The following is a 20,116-nucleotide window of genomic DNA, read 5'->3' as shown; positions in this document are numbered from 1 at the left end:
TCCCTGATGTTTTTCCTGGAGAAAAGTGGCTACTTTGCTGCCTTTCTTGACACCAGGCCATCCTCCAAAAGTCTTCGCCTCACTGTGCGTTTAGATGCACTCACACCTGCCTGCTGCCATTCCTGAGCAAGCTCTGTACTGGTGGTGCCCCGATCCCGCAGCTGAATCAACTTTAGGAGACGGTCCTATCGCTTGCTGGACTTTCTCTCCTTGAAGTTCTTAATGATCCGATAAATGGTTGATTTAGGTGCAATCTTACTGGCAGCAATATTCTTGCCTGTGAAGCCCTTTTTGTGCAAAGCAATGATGACGATATGTGTTTCCTTGCAGTTAACCATGATTGACAGAGGAAGAACAATTATTCCAAGCACCACCCTCCTTTGGAAGCTTCCAGTCTGTTATTCGAACTCAATCAGCATGCCAGAGTGATCTCCAGGTGTGAGTGATCTCCAACACTCACACCTGTGTTAACGAGAGAATCACTGACATGATGTCAGCTGGTCCTTTTGTGGCAGGGCTGAAATGCAGTGGAAATGTTTTTGGGGGATTCAGTTCATTTGCATGGCAAAGAGGGACTTTGCAATTAATTGCAATTCATCTGATCACTCTTCATAACATTCTGGAGTATATGCAAATTGCCATCATACAAACTGAGGCAGCAGACTTTGGGAAAATTAATATTTGCGTCATTCTCAAAACTTTTGGCAACGACTGTACATATTAGTTCAGAACCTAGCTATGAACCTCAGCTATCATAGCTGTATCAACTTCAAAACAGTTTGAATAACATTAATGGCAAATAAAGGTGCAGTTCAGGTATGAATGTCTTTGAGATAATTTTTCAGTCATATCAAATTCCAGTCTTTGAATGATGCTGTGTCTGCATGTATGTATTACAATTATACACTTCAACAGTGTTTATCAATCTTGGTCCTGGGACATTAATGTTTACACGTTTTAACTATGCAATTAACTAGAAACATGATTTAACTAGTTAATTAAAGGCTGATTTGTAATTCATTTATACAGAAATATAATTTAAAAACACTACACTTCCTATGCATCGTGTAAGTACTCTAAAACCAGTTCATCTCAATATCTAATTTCCTTCATTCTGCATTGATCTGATAAACACAGGATAGGTGTAGTATTTCATCAAATCATAAACTTAATTTCAGCCAGTAGAGAATGTGAAACGCTTTATTGAAAGTTCATTATCCATGTGTTATAAATACATTATAAATATTATAATGGTAATATTATAAAGTTCAATCTGTACTTCAATGCACATCTGGTGTGCATTATAAAAATAGAGGAAGAAAGAGGTGGCGAGAGAGGTGTAAAAGACAGAAAGGGAACGAGGTAAGACAAGAGAAGCAGGGAACGCAGCATATGATTAATGAATTACAGTGCTACTAAACTTAATATTCTCTCAGTTCATCACAATTACATAATAGTGTCTTTAGCGCTGTCTCCTAACCAGCCTTGGGCCGAAGGTTCTCTTAAGAGCGGGTGAGGTGGTGATAACGGTACTGGGGATTGGCATCCTCTCACATCAAAACACCTGCAGACAGACAAGAGACAGATTCTTGACGCACAATCGAACTTGCTGCTATATGCTGCAAGCACACCTACCAGCAAGCCACTCTTGGCGGCAGGAGTGGCACGCAGCAATTTACCGCGTACTAAATTAACAATAAATTTAAAATAAAATAATATCATGCTCCACGTCCTCCATAGTGAAATGAAAATGTACTGTCAGTATCATAAACAGTTACTGGTCCCAGAGAACCAACATCACGTTTTGGACCAGCAGGGGTCGCACATGACTGCAAGGAAAGGAGAAAATACATGGGGTCTAAAGAAGCTTTCCATTGAGCTGAAATAAATAAATTAGGGCTAAAATATTGCACATTCACAGAAAACAATGTAAAGTAAAAAAAACAAAACAACTATGACTCTAACATCGCTCTTCTTTCTGGTCTTTCAGTAAGTAAATTGTAGCACAATTCATATATCTGACCGGCCCAAAAGTTAGACAGCACTTGTGAACCCAGAGTTACACTACGTATGTAATTCCAATGTGACATCTACTGTAAAAACCCAAGCTATCCCATTATCACATTTTAGTGGTAAGGCTGAAGCAACTGACTGTAAAGGAAAGTCTAGAGTTGTGTTCCAATACCCATACTAACATACTGTATACTACATACTTAATGAGTATATACTACATACTATTAGTTCATTTTAGTATACTGTAAACGAACAGTATGCTTTCAGTTGAGGGAACTAGCTCTTCGCCTGTCTACCAGAAGTTGATGCTGTTGCTATGCAACCTCTTGCTAGCAAGTTAGCGTAACAAATTACTAGTTAGACATTTTATGATTTCAGGTGTGTTCTTAAATTCAATCTGGGGGGGGGATGCATCTGCGACAGCCGAAAGTCAGACACTAATGTCGTTTTCCAATAGCAAGGCTCAGACCAACATGGAAGAGTTGCCTAAAAAGTTTTTCTTTATAATGTCGAAATAAATATGTTTCCAACCCCCATATCACACACTCACAAACTGATATCATACGAGTGTACATTGTACAATCAATTAGTGAGAGAGAGCCTCAAACATAACATTAATTTGTAAAGATCTGTATGAATCATGGCAAAGTTGATTCCTGTTTCAGTCATGTCTTTGGTCACGTTAGGGTGAGTAAAAAACAGATAATGATTGGTTGACAATAGAGCCTACCACAATGCAGGCAATTGCTGCAGGATGAAGTTAGAAGGGTAACTGCAGAAACCTTTTTTATAAATTCATGTAGTCGTCAAGTTCATGTAGACGCCACTCTCAACTATTATTCTGACATTTCACATTCTTAAAATGAAGTGGTGATCCTAACTGACCTAAGATAGGAAATGTTTACTAGGATTAAATGTCAAGAATTGTGAAAAACTGAGTTTAAATGTATTTGGCTAAGGTGTAGGTAAACTTCCGAATTTAACTGTCTGTACTTCCAAAAAAAATGGCTAAATAAAAATTTACACGCAACTGAAAAAAATAAATGTATCTTCGGCACCTCCAATATATTGAGCTGTTGTAGACTTCTGACCTGTGTGTGGCAGTACTGTATACAGTGCCTTCGGAAAGTATTCAGACCCCTTGACTTTTTCCACATTTTATTACGTTAGCCTTATTTTAAATTTAGATAAAAAATAAAATAAATCTCCAGCATTGAAGGTCCCCAAAAACACAGTGCTCTTCATCATTCTTAAATGGAAGAAGTTTGGAACCACCAAGACTCTTCCTAGATCTGGCCGCCCAGCCAAACTGAGCAATCGGGGGAGAAGGGCCTTGGTCAGGGAGGTGACCAAGAACCCGATGGTCGTTGTGACAGAGCTCCAGAGTTCCTCTGTGGAGATGGGAGAACATTCCAGAAGGACAACCATCTCTGCAGCACTCCACCAATCAGGCCTTTATGGTAGTGGCCAGATGGAAGCCGCTCCTCAGTAAACAGCCCACTTGGAGTTTGCCAAAAGGAACCCAAAGGACTCAGACCATTAGAAACAATATTCTCTGTTCTGATGAAACCAAGATTGAACTATTTGAGAGCAAAGTACAGAGAGATCCTTGATGAAAACCTGCTCCAGAGCGCTCAGGACCTCAGACAACGCAGGACAATCTTCGGGACAAGTCTCTGAATGTCCTTGAGTGGCACAAGCCAGAAGCCGGACTTGAACCCAATCGAACATCTCTGGAGAGACCTGAAAATAGCTGTGCAGCGACGCTCCCCATCCAACCTGACAGAGTGTGGTGTTTAATTTCTTTACTATCAAATGAGAGACAAACGTATCATACAAGTCAGAGTTATACTTAAACTAAATCTTTAATCACTTATTAATAAGGGAGCAGGTCAATACAACACACACAAAGTGAATCGATTGAGTGCTCTCTTGAGTGCTCTGGTCAACGAATCACCCTCAGATGATTCATTGAGAGCCCCGAGACAAAGGTCTTTTATAGCCAAGACACACCCCCTTCAGTCTACATGACAAACAGCAGATGTATGGAATGGGTCACAAGGTTAAGATTTGTATGAAAGATACTGTCTGCTGTGAATTATAAGGATCTACTATAAAAACTGTTCTCATTGTATAGAGACCAGGGTCTGGCCATGGAGTCATCTCTCCCTGGTACCTTATAGAACAGAAACATTAACTCATGCTCTGGAATGTGGTATCACCCAAAGACATGTAAATCTTCCAGAGGCCCATCCTCAGTAAAACACACACACGAGCATTCTAACAACCCCTTATTCTGTTGCATAAAACCACAATTTGATGCAATAACAGCATTATAACAATCTTGTAATTTCTCCACCATAAGAGCTTGAGAGGATCTGCAGAGAATGGGAAAAACTACCCAAATACAGGTGGGCCAAGCTTGTAGCGTCATACCCAAGAAGACTCGAGGCTGTAATCGCTGCCAAAAGGTTCTTCAACTGAGTAGAGTCTGAATACTTATTTAAATGTCATATTTTTTTTTTTTTTTTATACATTTGCAAAAATGTCTAAAAACCTGTTTTCGCTTTGTCATTATGGGGTATTGTATGTAGATTGGGGGGGAGGGGGGGGGACACACAATTTAATCTATTTTAGAATAAGGCCATAACATAACAAAATGTAGAAAAAGTCAAAGGGTCTGAATACTTTCCGAATGCACTGTATATATATATATATATATATATATATATATATCACAGCTGTCGTGGAAGAGAGAATGGGACCGAGGCGCAGCGGGTTGCGTGCTCAACATATTTATTATAATAATGAGAACACCACGGAAAACAATAAACAAACTAACGACAGGAACAGAAGCAGGCTCAACAAAAGCAGTGCTCTCAAACAATTACCCACAAGTGACAAACAAAACACACACCTATTTATAGGACTCCCAATCAGAGGCAACTAGAAACACCTGCCTCCAATTGAGAGTCCAGCACCCAACCTACACATAGAAAAACTACCCTACAATAAACACATAGAAATACAAACATAGACCAGTGACAAAAAAAAACCCGTAATACATAAATAAACTACCCTCTGCCACGTCCTGACCAAACTACAATAACAAAATATCCTCTATACTGGTCAGGACGTGACAATATATATATATATATGCACACAATGAAAATGTTATATTTGGCCTTACTGCTATTAGTCCATAAACATTGACTAACACATTCACTACATGGAACAGATAGTACCCCACAAAAAAATCAAAAGAAAGTTTGTTCTGAAGTGTCTGTCCTATATCTGAGAGATATAAGAAAGATCATGAAACAATCATCTTTTTTTTATTTGCTAAACAGTCTCCATATATACTTCCATTCATTTTTTTCAACTGGTACCGGATACCAGGTGAGACAAGTCTCACCTTTCCACCGAGGTCTCAACTTTCATATTAGTGTGTAGCCAAAACTGTTCGGACGCTACAGACAGAGGTTGGCAGATCGGCTGTACCGACTTCTGACAAGTTCCAAGAAGTCCCAAGCAAAACGGAGAACATAGAGGGGTCCTAATAGGTTTCTAGGCCAAACCATTCAGGCGGTTTTGTGAGAAGACCGATTTTCGGGACGTCTCATGGTCTGACAAACATTGCTTTGTACACCAGCTTCAAACATCTGAAAACACTATTTTTTGTTTAATAAAAATATATTTCACAGCGGTTTAGATGGTACAATTATTTTCTACACAAACCATTGCTTGTTTTGTCAAACTGAAATTAGGCAAACTATTAGAATTTTAGCAACCAGGAAATGGGGATTTCTGCATATTGCACCTTTAAAAATTGGATTTCTAGTACCATTACATCTTTCTTGACAGACATGCAATTTGAACCAGCAACCCTCCAGTTGCTGGCCTGCCTTTTCTACACCAACCGGTCAATCGCGATCAAATGGTCAATCTCCAAGGCGTTCCTAGTCGATCACCAAACGTCTGTAAAAAACCCAACGATAAAGCCTTACCTTCCCATTTTTTTCTTTGTTTCAAGCTTATGGCGGTAGGTGCACTTGATTCAGCAGACCTAGAAGGTAGAACTCCACCTACCAGGCAGGCCCAAAGAGCAAATCAAGTGCACCTATAGAACTACCGCTGGCCAATCAGATAGCTCAGATCACCGTGTCTGCAGTTTCCTTGACTCAGAAAAGGTTATTGACCGCTGCTCTAGGTTAACTACAGTTTTACCAGAGCAGTCTAGTTATCAGATAAGGAGCGCCTCCCGTAAGTATCTTTCTGACTGCGTATCCTTCCTGGATTTGGAATCAGCATATTTGTTTATTAGAATCCCCATTAGCTTTTGCAGAGGCAGCAGCTACTCTTCCTGGGGTCTGCAAAAACCACAAAACATGTAACAAAGTACTAAAAGGCAAGGACTGTCACACACATTTTTTTAAAGCATAACCCTGAGGTTGGGAGTGGCCAGAGTACTGTAATAAACCTCCAGCCCAGATGGTTCCTCTTTCATTTGACTCTTTTCTACAGTAACCCTGACTCAGACCTCCTGTTGGGCCACATAGCTAAGCTACTTGGTACAATTATAGAATGTTTTTCAATTGTGGGAACAAAGTAATGATGCAACAAAGTAATGAATCTCCTCGGCATGGCGGACATGACCACGACCCCTAACACTGGAGAGAGACTCAGGACCAGCATCGGGGAACTTCCTGCTGACTCAATTACCAGAATCGCACATACTATGGGCATGTGAGAAGCATGTGGTGAAAACTGTAAACCTCTATGACACACACACACATACTACTGTAATAGATTTAAAATCTCAAAATAAAATCCTCACCCTATTCCCATAACATGGAGTCATCATTTCCCACATTGTAAAACGTTTAATTATGTAAATTGACTGAAATGTATGCTGCTATTCTTGTTGCAGTTGTATTTTATGTTCTTATCTTTTAGGCCTATGAATTAAGTGTAGGCGTGTTTAGTTTCTTGGGTGGAGCATTAGCAGCCAATTGGTTTGGAACTTGCTGTGGTTATTACAGTACTCTGGCCAGTCCCAACCTCAGGGTTATGTATTTTTTTTAAAGGGGGAAAAATGAGGGCAGCAAAAGGAAGAGCTCAGCAAAAATACATCAAAACACAGCAATCATTCAACAAACAAGAATTATCCATGACCCAGGCCGTCTACTTTATTCTCTTGCATCGTTTGATTGTGTCCTGCATTTTGTGTCCTGAATTTTCTATCCATACCTTTTTATTGTCGTTCCACCTAGTGTTTGCTACTGCGCCATGATCCGCTGGATATTCTACATTAATTGATAAAAGAAGGATGTATACTTCAGAAAATGTATTGTCTGTCTTCAGTGTCTGTGTTTCTAGATTTAAGCATTGAGCTGCAGCTGGAATCGTCCTCTGGTTGAGTGAGACAGGTTCACATGTATCAATGTCACCACAGTAACATAAGACCACACCAGCCAACCAGAATATGAGACAGGTACTTCCCAAGATATAATGAACATGTTTTGTTCAGATTAAAACACCTTGCTGCTCTATTTCTCCTTTCAGGGGTTTCTATGGAAACTACACACATCCATTTGCCACCATACAGTGTTTTGACACTGTAAACACGGACATATGCATACCCTGAGGGTCCGTGTGCTGTGGTGCAGCATCATACTGTATTTCCTGACGGACCTGTGATTCGAACCAGCAACACTCTAGTTACTGGTCCGCCTCTCTAACTCTAGGCTACCTACAGTTCTACCAGATGACCCAGTACACATTTCAATACAATCACAGGATATCAAAGTTTACAGTAGCTTAGTCATCAGATAAGGAGTGGCTACTGTAAGTATCATTCTGACTGCTCATCCTTTCCTGGATTCAGCATAACACTTACCATTGAGGACATATATACACGTCAGAGCGGCATTGGACATCTCATATGTATATACTGTATTCTATACCACTGTATCTTAGTCCAATGCCACTCTGACATAGATGTATATATTCTTAATCCATTCCTTACTTAGATGTAAGTGTATTTTGGGTATATGTTGTGAAACTGTTAGATATTACTGCAGTGTTGGAGCTAGAAGCACAAGCATTTCACTACACCACAATAACATCTGCTAAACATTTACATTTTAGTCATTTAGCAGAATCTCTCATCCAGAGTGACTTACAGTAGTGAATGCATACATTTCATACATTTTTTTGTTGTTGTACTGGCCCCCCGTGGGAATCGAACCCACAACCCTGGCATTGCACACACGATGCTGGCGTTGCAAACACCATGCTCTACCAACTGAGCCACAGGAAACACGTGCATGTGACCAATACATTTGATTTGAGGCTGAGAGTGGTCAGAGTATTGTAATAACCCTACAGCCTAGACAGTTTCTCTTTCATTTATGATTCTATTCTACAGTAACCTTGACTCAGCCCTCCCACTTGGTCAAATACTATTCCCAGCTAAGACTGTCCATAATCAGGTATGACAAGAGGACAGGGGGATACCTAGTCAGTTGTATAGGGAACGAGGGATACCTAGTCAGTTGTACAGGGTACAGGGACAGGGGGACACCTAGTCAGTTGTACAGGGACAGGGGGACACCTAGTCAGTTGTACAGGGACAGGGGGACACCTAGTCAGTTGTACAGGGACAGGGGGACACCTAGTCAGTTGTACAGGGACAGGGGGACACCTAGTCAGTTGTACAGTGACAGGGGGACACCTAGTCAGTTGTACAGGGACAGGGGGATACCTAGTCAGTTGTACAGGGACAGGGGGACACCTAGTCAGTTGTACAGGGACAGGGGGATACCTAGTCAGTTGTACAGGGACAGGGGGATAGCGAGTCTGAATGCATTCAACTGAAATGTGACTTCCTCATTTAACCCAACCCAATTCTGCTCAGGGGCAGAATGACAGATTTTTACCTTGTCGACTCGGGGATTGGGCAACAACCTTTTGGTTGCTGGCCCAACGCTTCTACCCACCAGGCTACTTGCCGCTCGAGATACAGGAGGAATTTATATTCACATTTCATGAGAATATTATATATTTTATGGCAGCCTACAATAAAAATCAGTATTTAAAAACATATCTAACTATGTTATAATACTAAGGTTACGACATGAGCTTCTAGTGATAAACTCACAGATCTTTCGGTTTCACCTTTTCTATAATGCGTCTTGGATACAAGACTCTGGGGCAGTGGTCATCTTGCAAATTTCTCCATTTGCTTTGACATGTGGGAACAAAGTCCCTCACTGCACATCCCCTCAGCATGCACATGACCCTTACCACCAGTCTGGTCTCATAGACGTAACATAGTAAAGCTTTATCCAGGACACTCAATATATAATGTTTTGTTTGGTATGGTTACATAAGACAGATGGTTACTTAATGCAAAAATGTATAACACAAATGTCAAGCAACTCAAAGGTTGCGTGTTTGAATCTCATCACGGACAACTTTAGCATTTTAGCTAACCTTCCCCTAACTCTTTAACCTAATTCCTAACCTTCCCTTAACTCTAATGCCTAACCTAGCTAACATTAGCCAGCCAGCTAACGTTAGCTATCTAGCTAGAATTCGTAACATATCATGTGTTCTGCAAATTCGTAACATATTGTGCGTTTTGCAAATTCGTAACATATTTTACTTTATAGGTTACCCAGCTAGCTAACGTTAGCCACCTAGCTATAATTCGTAACACAGGATACGAATTGTAATTCGTAACACAGGACACGAATTGTAATTTGTAACAGAGGATACGAATTGTAATTTGTAACAGAGGATACGAATTGTAATTTGAAACACAGGATAGGAATTGTAATTTGTAACACAGGATACGAATTGTAACATATCATACGAAATAGGTGATGGATATCCTAGTGGGGCGGCAGGGTAGCCTAGTGGTTAGAGTGTTGGGCTAGTAACCGAAAGGTTGCAAGTTCAAATCCCCAAGGTAAAAATCTGATGTTCTGCCCCTGAAAAAGGCAATTAACCCACTGTTCCTAGACTGTCATAACTGACTTGCCTAGTTAAATAAAAATCCACAAATGAATGTACTCAATGGATGTTTCAGATTTACATACATAACAATGCAATGCTGGTTGCACCCCAGAACAGCATATCCAAGTGACAAATCTGTAAATTCCAATGACACACTTAATTACCTTGAAACTATTTTCTAGTCATTAGATCGTACAGTAAAATCCTCACCCTCTTCCCAACAACATGGAGTCACTATTTCCCCACATTACAAAACTATTTGTAGGTAGATTGACTTCAGTTTATGCTTTGTTCTTCTTGGGTTTTTTTACTGTTTCATCTTTTATACATATTAAGAAGACTATTAATGTGGTATTTAGGAGACTATATTGTTCTATTTTACCTGGAACAACGCAGACTTGCTTTGGAACTAGCTGTGGTTACAGTAGCCTTAATAATGCCTTTGATGTGGTGGCCTTCAAGTGGAAAATACACAGTGCCAGTGAACCATGGGCATAAAATGTACTTTTTATTCGACCAAAATCTACCAGCTACTCAGATTTTTTTACAAGACAAAATGTGTTTTTTTTGCGCTAAAATTACACAAACAAAACACAAAAAAACAGATGAGCATGCTTTGTAATGTTTTACTAGCAAGAAGCAATGTGGTATATTGTTTAATTTAATTTTTTGTGACCTTCGTCTTTTAACCAAAATATCATGAGACACAAAATTCCCCTGCCCCTTTAAAGGGCGGGTGATTACCGTGGTAGCGTGACTCGAGTCGTGTTTGTGTCTTCTAGACTGGGTCAATCTGACTTTTAGAAGCGTTGTTTTCTCTTCCCTAGCAGTTGAAACTCAAACATACAAAATCAACCTAGCTTGTGAACAAAATGTAAACAGCCAAGAAACACACGAACTAAGTGTCACTTCAATGGTCTTTTTTTCTCAAGTAAATTAGAGCTATTTTTATGCCTGTGCTCACAGTGGCGGTTCTAGACCATTTCAACTGGGGGGGCCAGTTGTACTGGGGCCAGTTGTACTGTTAGAGGGGCCAGTTGTACTGTTAGAGGGGCCAGTCACATTAGACGTTATTGTTGTCATATTGTTTTCTTCACTGCGTTGCAGGCATTAGCAGGCAAAATACCATGTTCATAATCAGTAGTGTTCCACGTTGCCACTGTCTAATAATGGATGTAAAAAAAGGACGATAGCAGAAATTAGTTATGTAAAAATGATCCCCCCCCCCCCTCTAGCCACGCAGTGTTGCAGCGCGAGGTGGAATAGGTTATTTAAGATTCGGAGTTCTTTGACTTTGTGCGATTAATTTACCAGCTATGAAACAAAACGGCAGAAATACTCAGAAAACAGTTGCTGCAGCATTTATTTAACTATACATGTGATCATACTTTACTATTTTTATTCACAAATGCGAGTGAAATGCTCGCACTGTGGAGCCATGACCACCCGTCAACGTGTCTGGTGAAATAGACATCTTAACCCGCAAATGCCAAAATCTACACGCATTTGGCAGATGTTTATTTTAGGCCCTGTATATCAGCTACAGTATGACATTAAGCTTATTGTGAGCCACACAGAAATACTAGAACAACCTCGTTTCTTCCACAGAAATATAATAACTTACTCATTCTAGTTCCGTGATAACTTCATTATCGATGTTTATTCTACATTGGTTACCGGAAACCGCCCAACGCCACCCGCTAACTTTCACTTTCACTCGCCAATATTTAAAGGTCCAACGCCAGAAACAGAAACATGATCTTGTCAACATTCACCAGCTGAGAATGAACACTTACCTAATTATCTTATGCATTCTGTCTGAAGGTACGTTATTTTCCATGGATCTGATCAGTTGATTCTGCTCGTATAAGATAAAGGAACATTTCCCACGTTTGACAGGTCATAGATTTTTTTTGTAAGGCTAAACTTTTATTTACCCGATAACATTCCTTCTTCCATTTCTAGCAGTCTCTGTCAACGTCGTAGCTAGAGGAGACACCAGGGTTGACTTCAATGCCGACGCATCATATACCTGCACCCATGCGGACTCGACAGGTGTGCTGCAAGTCACCTGGCAGAGGCTGTTCAAAGACGACTCGGTGGAGAATCTGGCCACCTACAGCAAGCGGTTTGGAGCTCAAATCATAGACCCGCACCGAGGCAAGGTGGTTTTCACGGAGGCATCTCTCAACTCTACGTCCATTACGGTGAAGAATGTAACATGGGCGGACGAAGCCTGCTATATTTGCTCCTTCAATGTTTACCCGAGTGGTTCAATACGCAAGCAGACTTGTCTTACCGTTCAAGGTTAGTCAAGTAATTAATTAACGAATTAACTAATTTACTAGTTACTAATTAATTAACTAATTAACTGCTCAACTAATTATCCAGCCCTTGATTAGGCCTATTTGAATCAGGTGTGCTGGTAGTATAGGAGCCTAAAAAGTCTATGGGGGTATTCTTGGAGAATCCTTTTGGGAAACACTGTTATACAGTATTCATAAAGTGTTAACAATACATATATGCTTCACAAGTAATTATGAGCAAAATCATAAAATAGAGGGTCATGTTAGGCTTTGTTTACACAGGCAGCCCAATTCTGATATTTTGACCAATTATTGGCAAAGGAGCTGATCTGATTGGTCAAAAGACCAATTAGTGGAAAAATATAAGAATTGGGCTGCCTGTGTAAACGAAGCCTAAAGTTCCTTGCATCTGGTTCTTTGCCAAATAGCATAATCCTTTAGTCACCCTTTATAGCGTCACTGTAAAACTTTTCCCTGTAAAATTAAAGCATTATACTTGCACCACAGTGGCCAGCTTAATACTGTATTTTTGCATTACAGCAGAGATGCTGTAATATGTTTTACAGTAATATTTTCCTTACTGTAAAGACATATTACAGCATCCTTGCAGTAAATGTAAATGGATGCTGTAATGTTTTACAGTAAGGAAAATGGTAGTGTAAAGCAAAATTACACTGGTGCACTGGTTATTCGCGTCAGCTTTAGCGGCTTGCGAGTACGGCCCACAACGCGGTTTGTGTTCAATGCGGCTGTCAATCATCTTTTGAACTGCTAGAAACAAGCCATTTTCTCTGTAGTAATGAAGGTCACGAATCTGCGCTTAGTGTATTCTCTATGGCACTCAGAGGCTGCGATACAGCCTATAATTACAATATTCTCTGACGTTTTTCTAGGTCGCACAGCTAGATATCTACGAGCAATTTAGAGCAGACCGAAATGGCTTTTGTCAACTTGAGCTAGCTAGCTAGCAAACGTTAGCCAGCTATCTAGCTAGGTTAGCTAAAGAAACATGCAGTTGAAGGTTGGCTAGCATACCTATGCTTATAAACAAGGCAAGGTACTGAAAATATTATTCCACTTCACAGCCGCTTCAAAAATATATTTACTAAAATAGTGTGAGCTTCATGTGTCTCACCTGACAGCATGAGGTAGGCGCCTGAAAGTGATCATTTGAATCTACAGTAGGCATAAACTATTACTGTAAAGAAACAGTATGTTAGAGTAATTTTTACAGGAAGCTTCCGAACTACAGTTAATAACAGTATTTTTCAGCATTGCACTGCATTAGGGGTAAAATCATACAGCATTGTAAAACACATTTATGGTATTATACTATGCATCCTACAGTGTTTTACTGTTGAAATTACAGAAAAGTCTTAGTGGGACCTTTGCTAAGGCATGATTTCTGAATCATACAGTACAGGCCAAGGGTTAATTATGGTTTTATTAAGTCTTTTTAACCAAAATATAAAATTGAATTATGACTTCTCACATTTATTGTGTTGACTGTCTTGTCCTAGACTTTTAATCCCTGCCCCCTGCGCCACAGGATTCCTTTTGCCATCTTTGTAAATAATAATGTATTCTTAATTGACCTGCTTTGTAAAATAAATAAAATCAATATGATCTAATATTCCCTGTTTCATCTTTTCAAAGGTGTATCTGAAGTGAGAGCCACAATGCAAAAAGTCCCCAGCACTGAATCTAAAGCAGACATGGAAGTTGTGGTCAGCTGCTCTGCCACGGGTAAACCAGCACCTTGGATCCAATGGAACATTTCTGCAGCAGTACCCATAAAGACACCTAACAACTGGACTGTCATTAACAAAGACCAAACTGTCACAGCCATTAGCAACATCACCCTCCAACTGTTGCCAGGCTCAGGTGGATACGTGGACTGTATCGTAAACAATGGGATGAGGACACAGAGACACGAGCGGGTCCCGCTTCCTATTCTCCCTGGAGAGAGTGGAGAGAGGGAGGTTGAAGAGGGTACGTAATGTTGACGTGTCATATACTTTTAGACCGTACACTATTAGCGTGTCAGTACAGAATGGTTCAACTTGAAAACAACATTGAGAAAACATCATCATCCCCAGTGACATGTTGGGTTAGCCTAGTGAACCAGCCAGATCATGTTACAGCTCACTATTCTAACATTCCAACAGAATGGTGAGCACAATGAGATCAGGCTGGTTGCAAGAGCCTAATGTTGTGATGCTAGTAGTGCTGTTATCTAATCTCACCAGTTAAGTTTCATTTTGACTACTGTGGTAAAGAATCATGAGTCACTCCCTGTAGAGTCAATTGTTTTATTGAGTTCTGGGTAGTTTCCGGCCCCTCAGGGAAGCTAAATGAAGGATGGATGATATGTTAAAGGTGGAAATCCATATCAACATGCTATTCAAACAGACTTCTTTGGAAAGAGGATGTACAATTCCCAGCTTCCTCTTCTCAAAAAATTGATCTCTCCAAACACATGATCACTGCAATTTCATAGGGGCGGCAGGTAGCCTAGTGGTTACAGCGTTGTGCCAGTAACCGAAAAGTTGCTAGATCGAATCCCCGAGCTGACAAGGTAAAAATCTGTCCTTCTGCCCCTGAACAAGGCAGTTAACCCACTGTTCCTAGGCTGTCATTGTAAATAAGAATTTGTTCTTAACTGACTTGCCTAGTTAAATAAATGTAAAAAAATAAATAATAATGTTTCACCTTCCAGATGACAGGAGGACTTCCCCGTGGGCGGTTGGCATTCCAGTGTTCCTAATCGTTTCCATTTTAGTCATCTGCGGCAGTGTCATGCTTCAAAAGAAAAAAGGTGAGTCAGCACAAGATTATCTGATGATGTCACTTTTGTCAGTCTTGTTTGCTTAAGTCATGAGAGACTAGATGTGATGTAATAACACCTTAGAAAGACCAATTGAGTGAATGTTTATAATCAGAACCATAGTATATCATCTCTCTCTCTCTCTCTCTCTCTCTCTCTCTATATATATATATATGTCTCTGGCTTTATGAAATAAACTGTGTGAAGCATCAGCTGTGGGCAAGTCATGTCTTAGAGCTCTAGAATGGTTACTGATAAAGTGTACAGTGCATTCGGAAAGTATTCAGACCCCTTCCCTTTTTCCAAATGTTGTTACGTTACAGCCTTATTCTAAAATGGAACCTTATTCTAAAATTAAATACATTTTTTCCCTTATCAATCTACACACAATACCCCATAATGACAAAGCGAAAACAGGTTTTTAGAAATGTTTGCAAATGAATTAAAAATAAAAACAGAAATATCTTATTTACATAAGTTTTCAGACCCTTTGCTATGAGACTTGAAATTGAGCTCCGGTGCATCCTGTTTCCATTGATCATCCTTGAGATGTTTCTACAGCTTGATTGGAGCCCACCTGTGGTAAATTCAATTGATTGGACATGATTTGGAAATGCACACACCTGTTTATATAAGGTCCCACAGTTGACAGTGCATGTCAGAGCAAAAACTGTAGAGCTCCGAGACAGGATTGTGTCAAGGCACAGATCTGGGAGAGGGTAGAAAAAAATGCCTGCAGCATTGAAGGTCCCCAAGAACACAGTAGCCTCCATCATTCTGAAATGGAAGAAGTTTGGAACCATGAAGACTCTTCCTAGAGCTGACCGCCCGGCAAAACTGAGCATTTGGGGGAGAAGGGCCTTGGTCAGGCAGGTGACCAAGAACCCATTGGTCACTCTGACAGAGCTCCAGAGTTCCTCTGTGGAAATGGGAGAACCTTCCAGAAGGACAACCATCTCTGCAGCACTCCACCAATCAGGCCTTTATGGTAGTGGCCATATGGAAGCCAATCCTCAGTAAAAGACACATGAAAGTCCGCTTGGAGTTTGACAAAAGGCACATAAAGGACTCACAGACCATGAGAAACAAGATTCTCTGGTCTGATGAAACAAAGATTGAACTCTTTGGCCTGAATGCCAAGCGTTTTCCAGCGGCAGGGACTGGGAGACTAGTCAGGATCGAGGGAAAGATGAATGGACAAAAGTACAGAGAGATCCTTGATGAAAACCTGCTCCAGAACGCTCAGGACCTCAGACTTGGGTGAAGGTTCACCTTTCAACAGCACAACAACCCTAAGCACACAGCCAAGACAACACAGGAGTGGCTTCGGGACAAGTCTCTGACTGTCCTTGAGTGGCCCAGCCAGAGCTCGGACTTGAACCAGTTCGAAATTCTCCGGAGAGACCTGGAAATAGCTGTGCAGTGACGCTCCCCATCCAACCTGACAGAGCTTGAGAGGATCTGTAGAGAAGAATGGAAGAAACAACCCAAATACAGGTGTGCCAAGCTTGCAACGTCATACCCAAGAAGACTTGAGGCTGTAATCGCTGCCAAAGGTCCTTCAACAAAGTGCTGAGTAAAGGGGCTGAATACTTCAATATATATATATATATATATATATATATATATATATATATATATATATATATACACACTGCTCAAAAAAATAAAGGGAACACTTAAACAACACATCCTAGATCTGAATGAAAGAAATAATCTTATTAAATACTTTTTTCTTTACATAGTTGAATGTGCTGACAAGAAAGTCGCACAAAAAAAATCAATGGAAATCCAATTTATCAACCCATGGAGGTCTGGATTTGGAGTCACACTCAAAACTAAAGTGGAAAACCACACTACAGGCTGATCCAACTTTGATGTAATGTCCTTAAAACAAGTCAAAATGAGGCTCAGTAGTGTGTGTGGCCTCCACGTGCCTGTATGACCTCCCTACAACGCCTGGGCATGCTCCCGATGAGGTGGCGGATGGTCTCCTGAGGGATCTCCTCCCAGACCTGGACTAAAGCATCCGCCAACTCCTGGACAGTCTGTGGTGCAACGTGGCGTTGGTGGATGGAGTGAGACATGATGTCCCAGATGTGCTCAATTGGATTCAGGTCTGGGGAACGGGCGGGCCAGTCCATAGCATCAATGCCTTCCTCTTGCAGGAACTGCTGACACACTCCAGCCACATGAGGTCTAGCATTGTCTTGCATTAGGAGGAACCCAGGGCCAACCGCACCAGCATATGGTCTCACAAGGGGTCTGAGGATCTCATCTCGGTACCTAATGGCAGTCAGGCTACCTCTGGCGAGCACATGGAGGGCTGTGCGGCCCCCCAAAGAAATGCCACCCCACACCATGACTGACCCACCGCCAAACCGGTCATGCTGGAGGATGTTGCAGGCAGCAGAACGTTCTCCACGGCGCCTCCAGACTCTGTCCCGTCTGTCACATGTGCTCAGTGTGAACCTGCTTTCATCTGTGAAGAGCACAGGGCGCCAGTAGTGAATTTGCCAATCTTGGTGTTCTCTGGCAAATGCCAAACGTCCTGCACGGTGTTGGGCTGTAAACACAACCCCCACCTGTGGACGTCGGGCCCTCATACCACCCTCATGGAGTCTGTTTTTGACCGTTTGAGCAGACACATGCACATTTGTGGCCTGCTGGAGGTCATTTTGCAGGGCTCTGGCAGTGCTCCTCCTGCTCCTCCTTGCACAAAGGCGGAGGTAGCGGTCCTGCTGCTGGGTTGTTGCCCTCCTACGGCCTCCTCCACGTCTCCTGATGTACTGGCCTGTCTCCTGGTAGCGCCTCCATGCTCTGGACCCTACGCTGACAGACACAGCAAACCTTCTTGCCACAGCTCGCATTGATGTGCCATCCTGGATGAGCTGCACTACCTGAGCCACTTGTGTGGGTTGTAGACTCCGTTTCATGCTACCACTAGAGTGAAAGCACCGCCAGCATTCAAAAGTGACCAAAACATCAGCCAGGAAGCATAGGAACTGAGAAGTGGTCTGTGGTCTCCACCTGCAGAACCACTCCTTTATTGGGGGTGTCTTGCTTATTGCCTATAATTTCCACCTGTTGTCTATTCCATTTGCACAACAGCATGTGAAATTTATTGTCAATCGGTGTTGCTTCCTAAGTGGACAGTTTGATTTCACAGAAGTGTGATTGACTTGGAGTTACATTGTGTTGTTTAAGTGTTCCCTTTATTTTTTTGAGCAGTATATATATATTTACAAGCATTTCGAAAAACCTGTTTTTGCTTTGTCATTATGGGGTATTGTGTGTAGATTGATGAGAGGTGGAAAACATTGTAATCCATTTTAAAATAAGGCTGTAACAAAATGTGGAAAAAGTCAAGGGGTCTGAATACTTTCTGAATGCGCTGTATGTCTTTACTACCTACAGTAAAGTCTAACCTTCACGTTCTATCTGGCAGGTTACAGGCAAGCAGCAACCACAGCAGACAAGCAGGACGCTTTTGGGGAAAGTGTGTAAATGTTCATCTGTGTTGATTGCTATACTTATGTACTTTAGCTGACAGAGGTTTTTATTGAGCATCGGAGCGCTGTTGATATTTAGAGTCCAGTTGCAGAAGAGCCCTGTTCCTCAAGAGATGAGATCCTCTAAAATGTCTCAACTAGACTACTAATCCATCTTTAGAATATTACAGTATATTCTAATTGTATGACAAAGGTCATATTAAATGCATGGTGACTAGCAAGATACAGTACTACTATTCATGAATGAGGATGAGAGTGTCTGGGAGTCTTGGGAGGATGAACAGTGTGCAGGCCTTCCTGTTCTTTATTAGTGTTCTTTATTAGCCCAGCTCCTACGTTTAGAAGGATGTAGTTATGACAAACATTTCTAATGAGACAGTCAGACAGATAGATGCACTGTGTTCTAGATACATATATTGAACCTTTTTGAGTTGTCAGAGTCATATTTCTTCCCCAGTCATATGTAAGATGATTTACACCTGCACCATACATTACATAATGGCGCTAATATTGTTTTTTTATTTTGAAATTGCACTTTAGTTTTGAGAAATGAGGTTTGTCAGTGAGGAAATAGATTATATTATATTAGAACACAGCACCACCTACAGTTAACTTTATGACACACCAGGAAGAAGACAGGGGAGAATGTCCTTCTATTTCATTTAACATGAATCCGTTTAAATATGATAGCACTTGTGTTAATGTGAGGTTTATGCTGTTATTATTACATACTATACCTATAGTAATACAGATACATGGATGTTTTACCTCCTTTATATCAATACAATGTATGAATGTATTTGAGCCCTGAAAATATAATGATGATGATGATAATGTTTTGCACTTTGATTGTTTGATATACTGTACCTTGTTCACTAGATTTAAGTGTATCACGTTTTAGTTCCTGTTTGTATTTATTTTAATCATGGATGTTGCTTGTTGTGTTTGACCCCACTTGATTTGACACTGTTTATAAATCAGGCTATTATTCTCACTTGAGATGTACAATGTTTTATATTGTTTAAGATTCAAAAGCATTCTTTAAATATATTGTGTTCTCCCCGTTTGATATAAAACTATACGCTGTATTTAAAAAATCACCCATTGTCACCTTGTTTTACAGTAACATCCCCATTTAAAATCAGGACTACTTTGTTCTAGCTCTGTTTACAGTAACATCACAATCAGGGCTAGGTTGTTATAGCTCTGTTTACAGTAACATCACAATCAGGGCTAGGTTGTTCTAGCTCTGTTTACAGTAACATCACAATCAGGGCTAGGTTGTTCTAGCTCTGTTTACAGTAACATCACAATCAGGGCTAGGTTGTTATAGCTCTGTTTACAGTAACATCACAATCAGGGCTAGGTTGTTATAGCTCTGTTTACAGTAACATCACAATCAGGGCTAGGTTGTTATAGCGCTGCTTACAGTAACA

General features: G+C 40.8%; 1 protein-coding gene and 1 long non-coding RNA gene across 3 annotated transcripts; one reads left to right on the top strand and one right to left on the bottom strand.

The window, feature by feature from the left end:
• Window positions 1-1,184: 1,184 nt before the first annotated feature.
• On the bottom strand, window positions 1,185-12,007 carry LOC145861153 (uncharacterized). Its single transcript, XR_014381001.1, has 2 exons — window positions 11,832-12,007; window positions 1,185-1,564 (listed from the first exon to the last, which is right to left on the bottom strand). It is a non-coding gene; the product is annotated as an uncharacterized LOC145861153 (long non-coding RNA).
• LOC106574975 (OX-2 membrane glycoprotein) lies at window positions 11,645-19,780 on the top strand. 2 transcript variants are annotated; one of them, XM_014151111.3, is made up of 5 exons: window positions 11,645-11,859; window positions 12,004-12,342; window positions 13,998-14,333; window positions 15,061-15,159; window positions 18,617-19,780. In XM_014151111.3, exons 1-5 carry the CDS (start codon window positions 11,691-11,693, stop codon window positions 18,673-18,675), a joined length of 1,002 nt encoding a protein of 333 aa, XP_014006586.2. In that variant the 5' UTR covers window positions 11,645-11,690; the 3' UTR covers window positions 18,676-19,780. The 2 variants fall into 2 exon arrangements, with proteins under 2 accessions (XP_014006586.2, XP_014006585.2); XM_014151110.3 differs by having other exon boundaries at window positions 11,654-11,859; window positions 12,001-12,342.
• The last annotated feature ends 336 nt before the right edge of the window (window positions 19,781-20,116 follow it).

This window comes from Salmo salar, chromosome 16 (assembly GCF_965601325.2).
Source record: "Salmo salar chromosome 16, fSalSal1, whole genome shotgun sequence".
Classification (NCBI taxonomy): Eukaryota; Metazoa; Chordata; class Actinopteri; order Salmoniformes; family Salmonidae; genus Salmo; species Salmo salar.
This window is presented reverse-complemented; position numbering and strand designations above follow the sequence as displayed.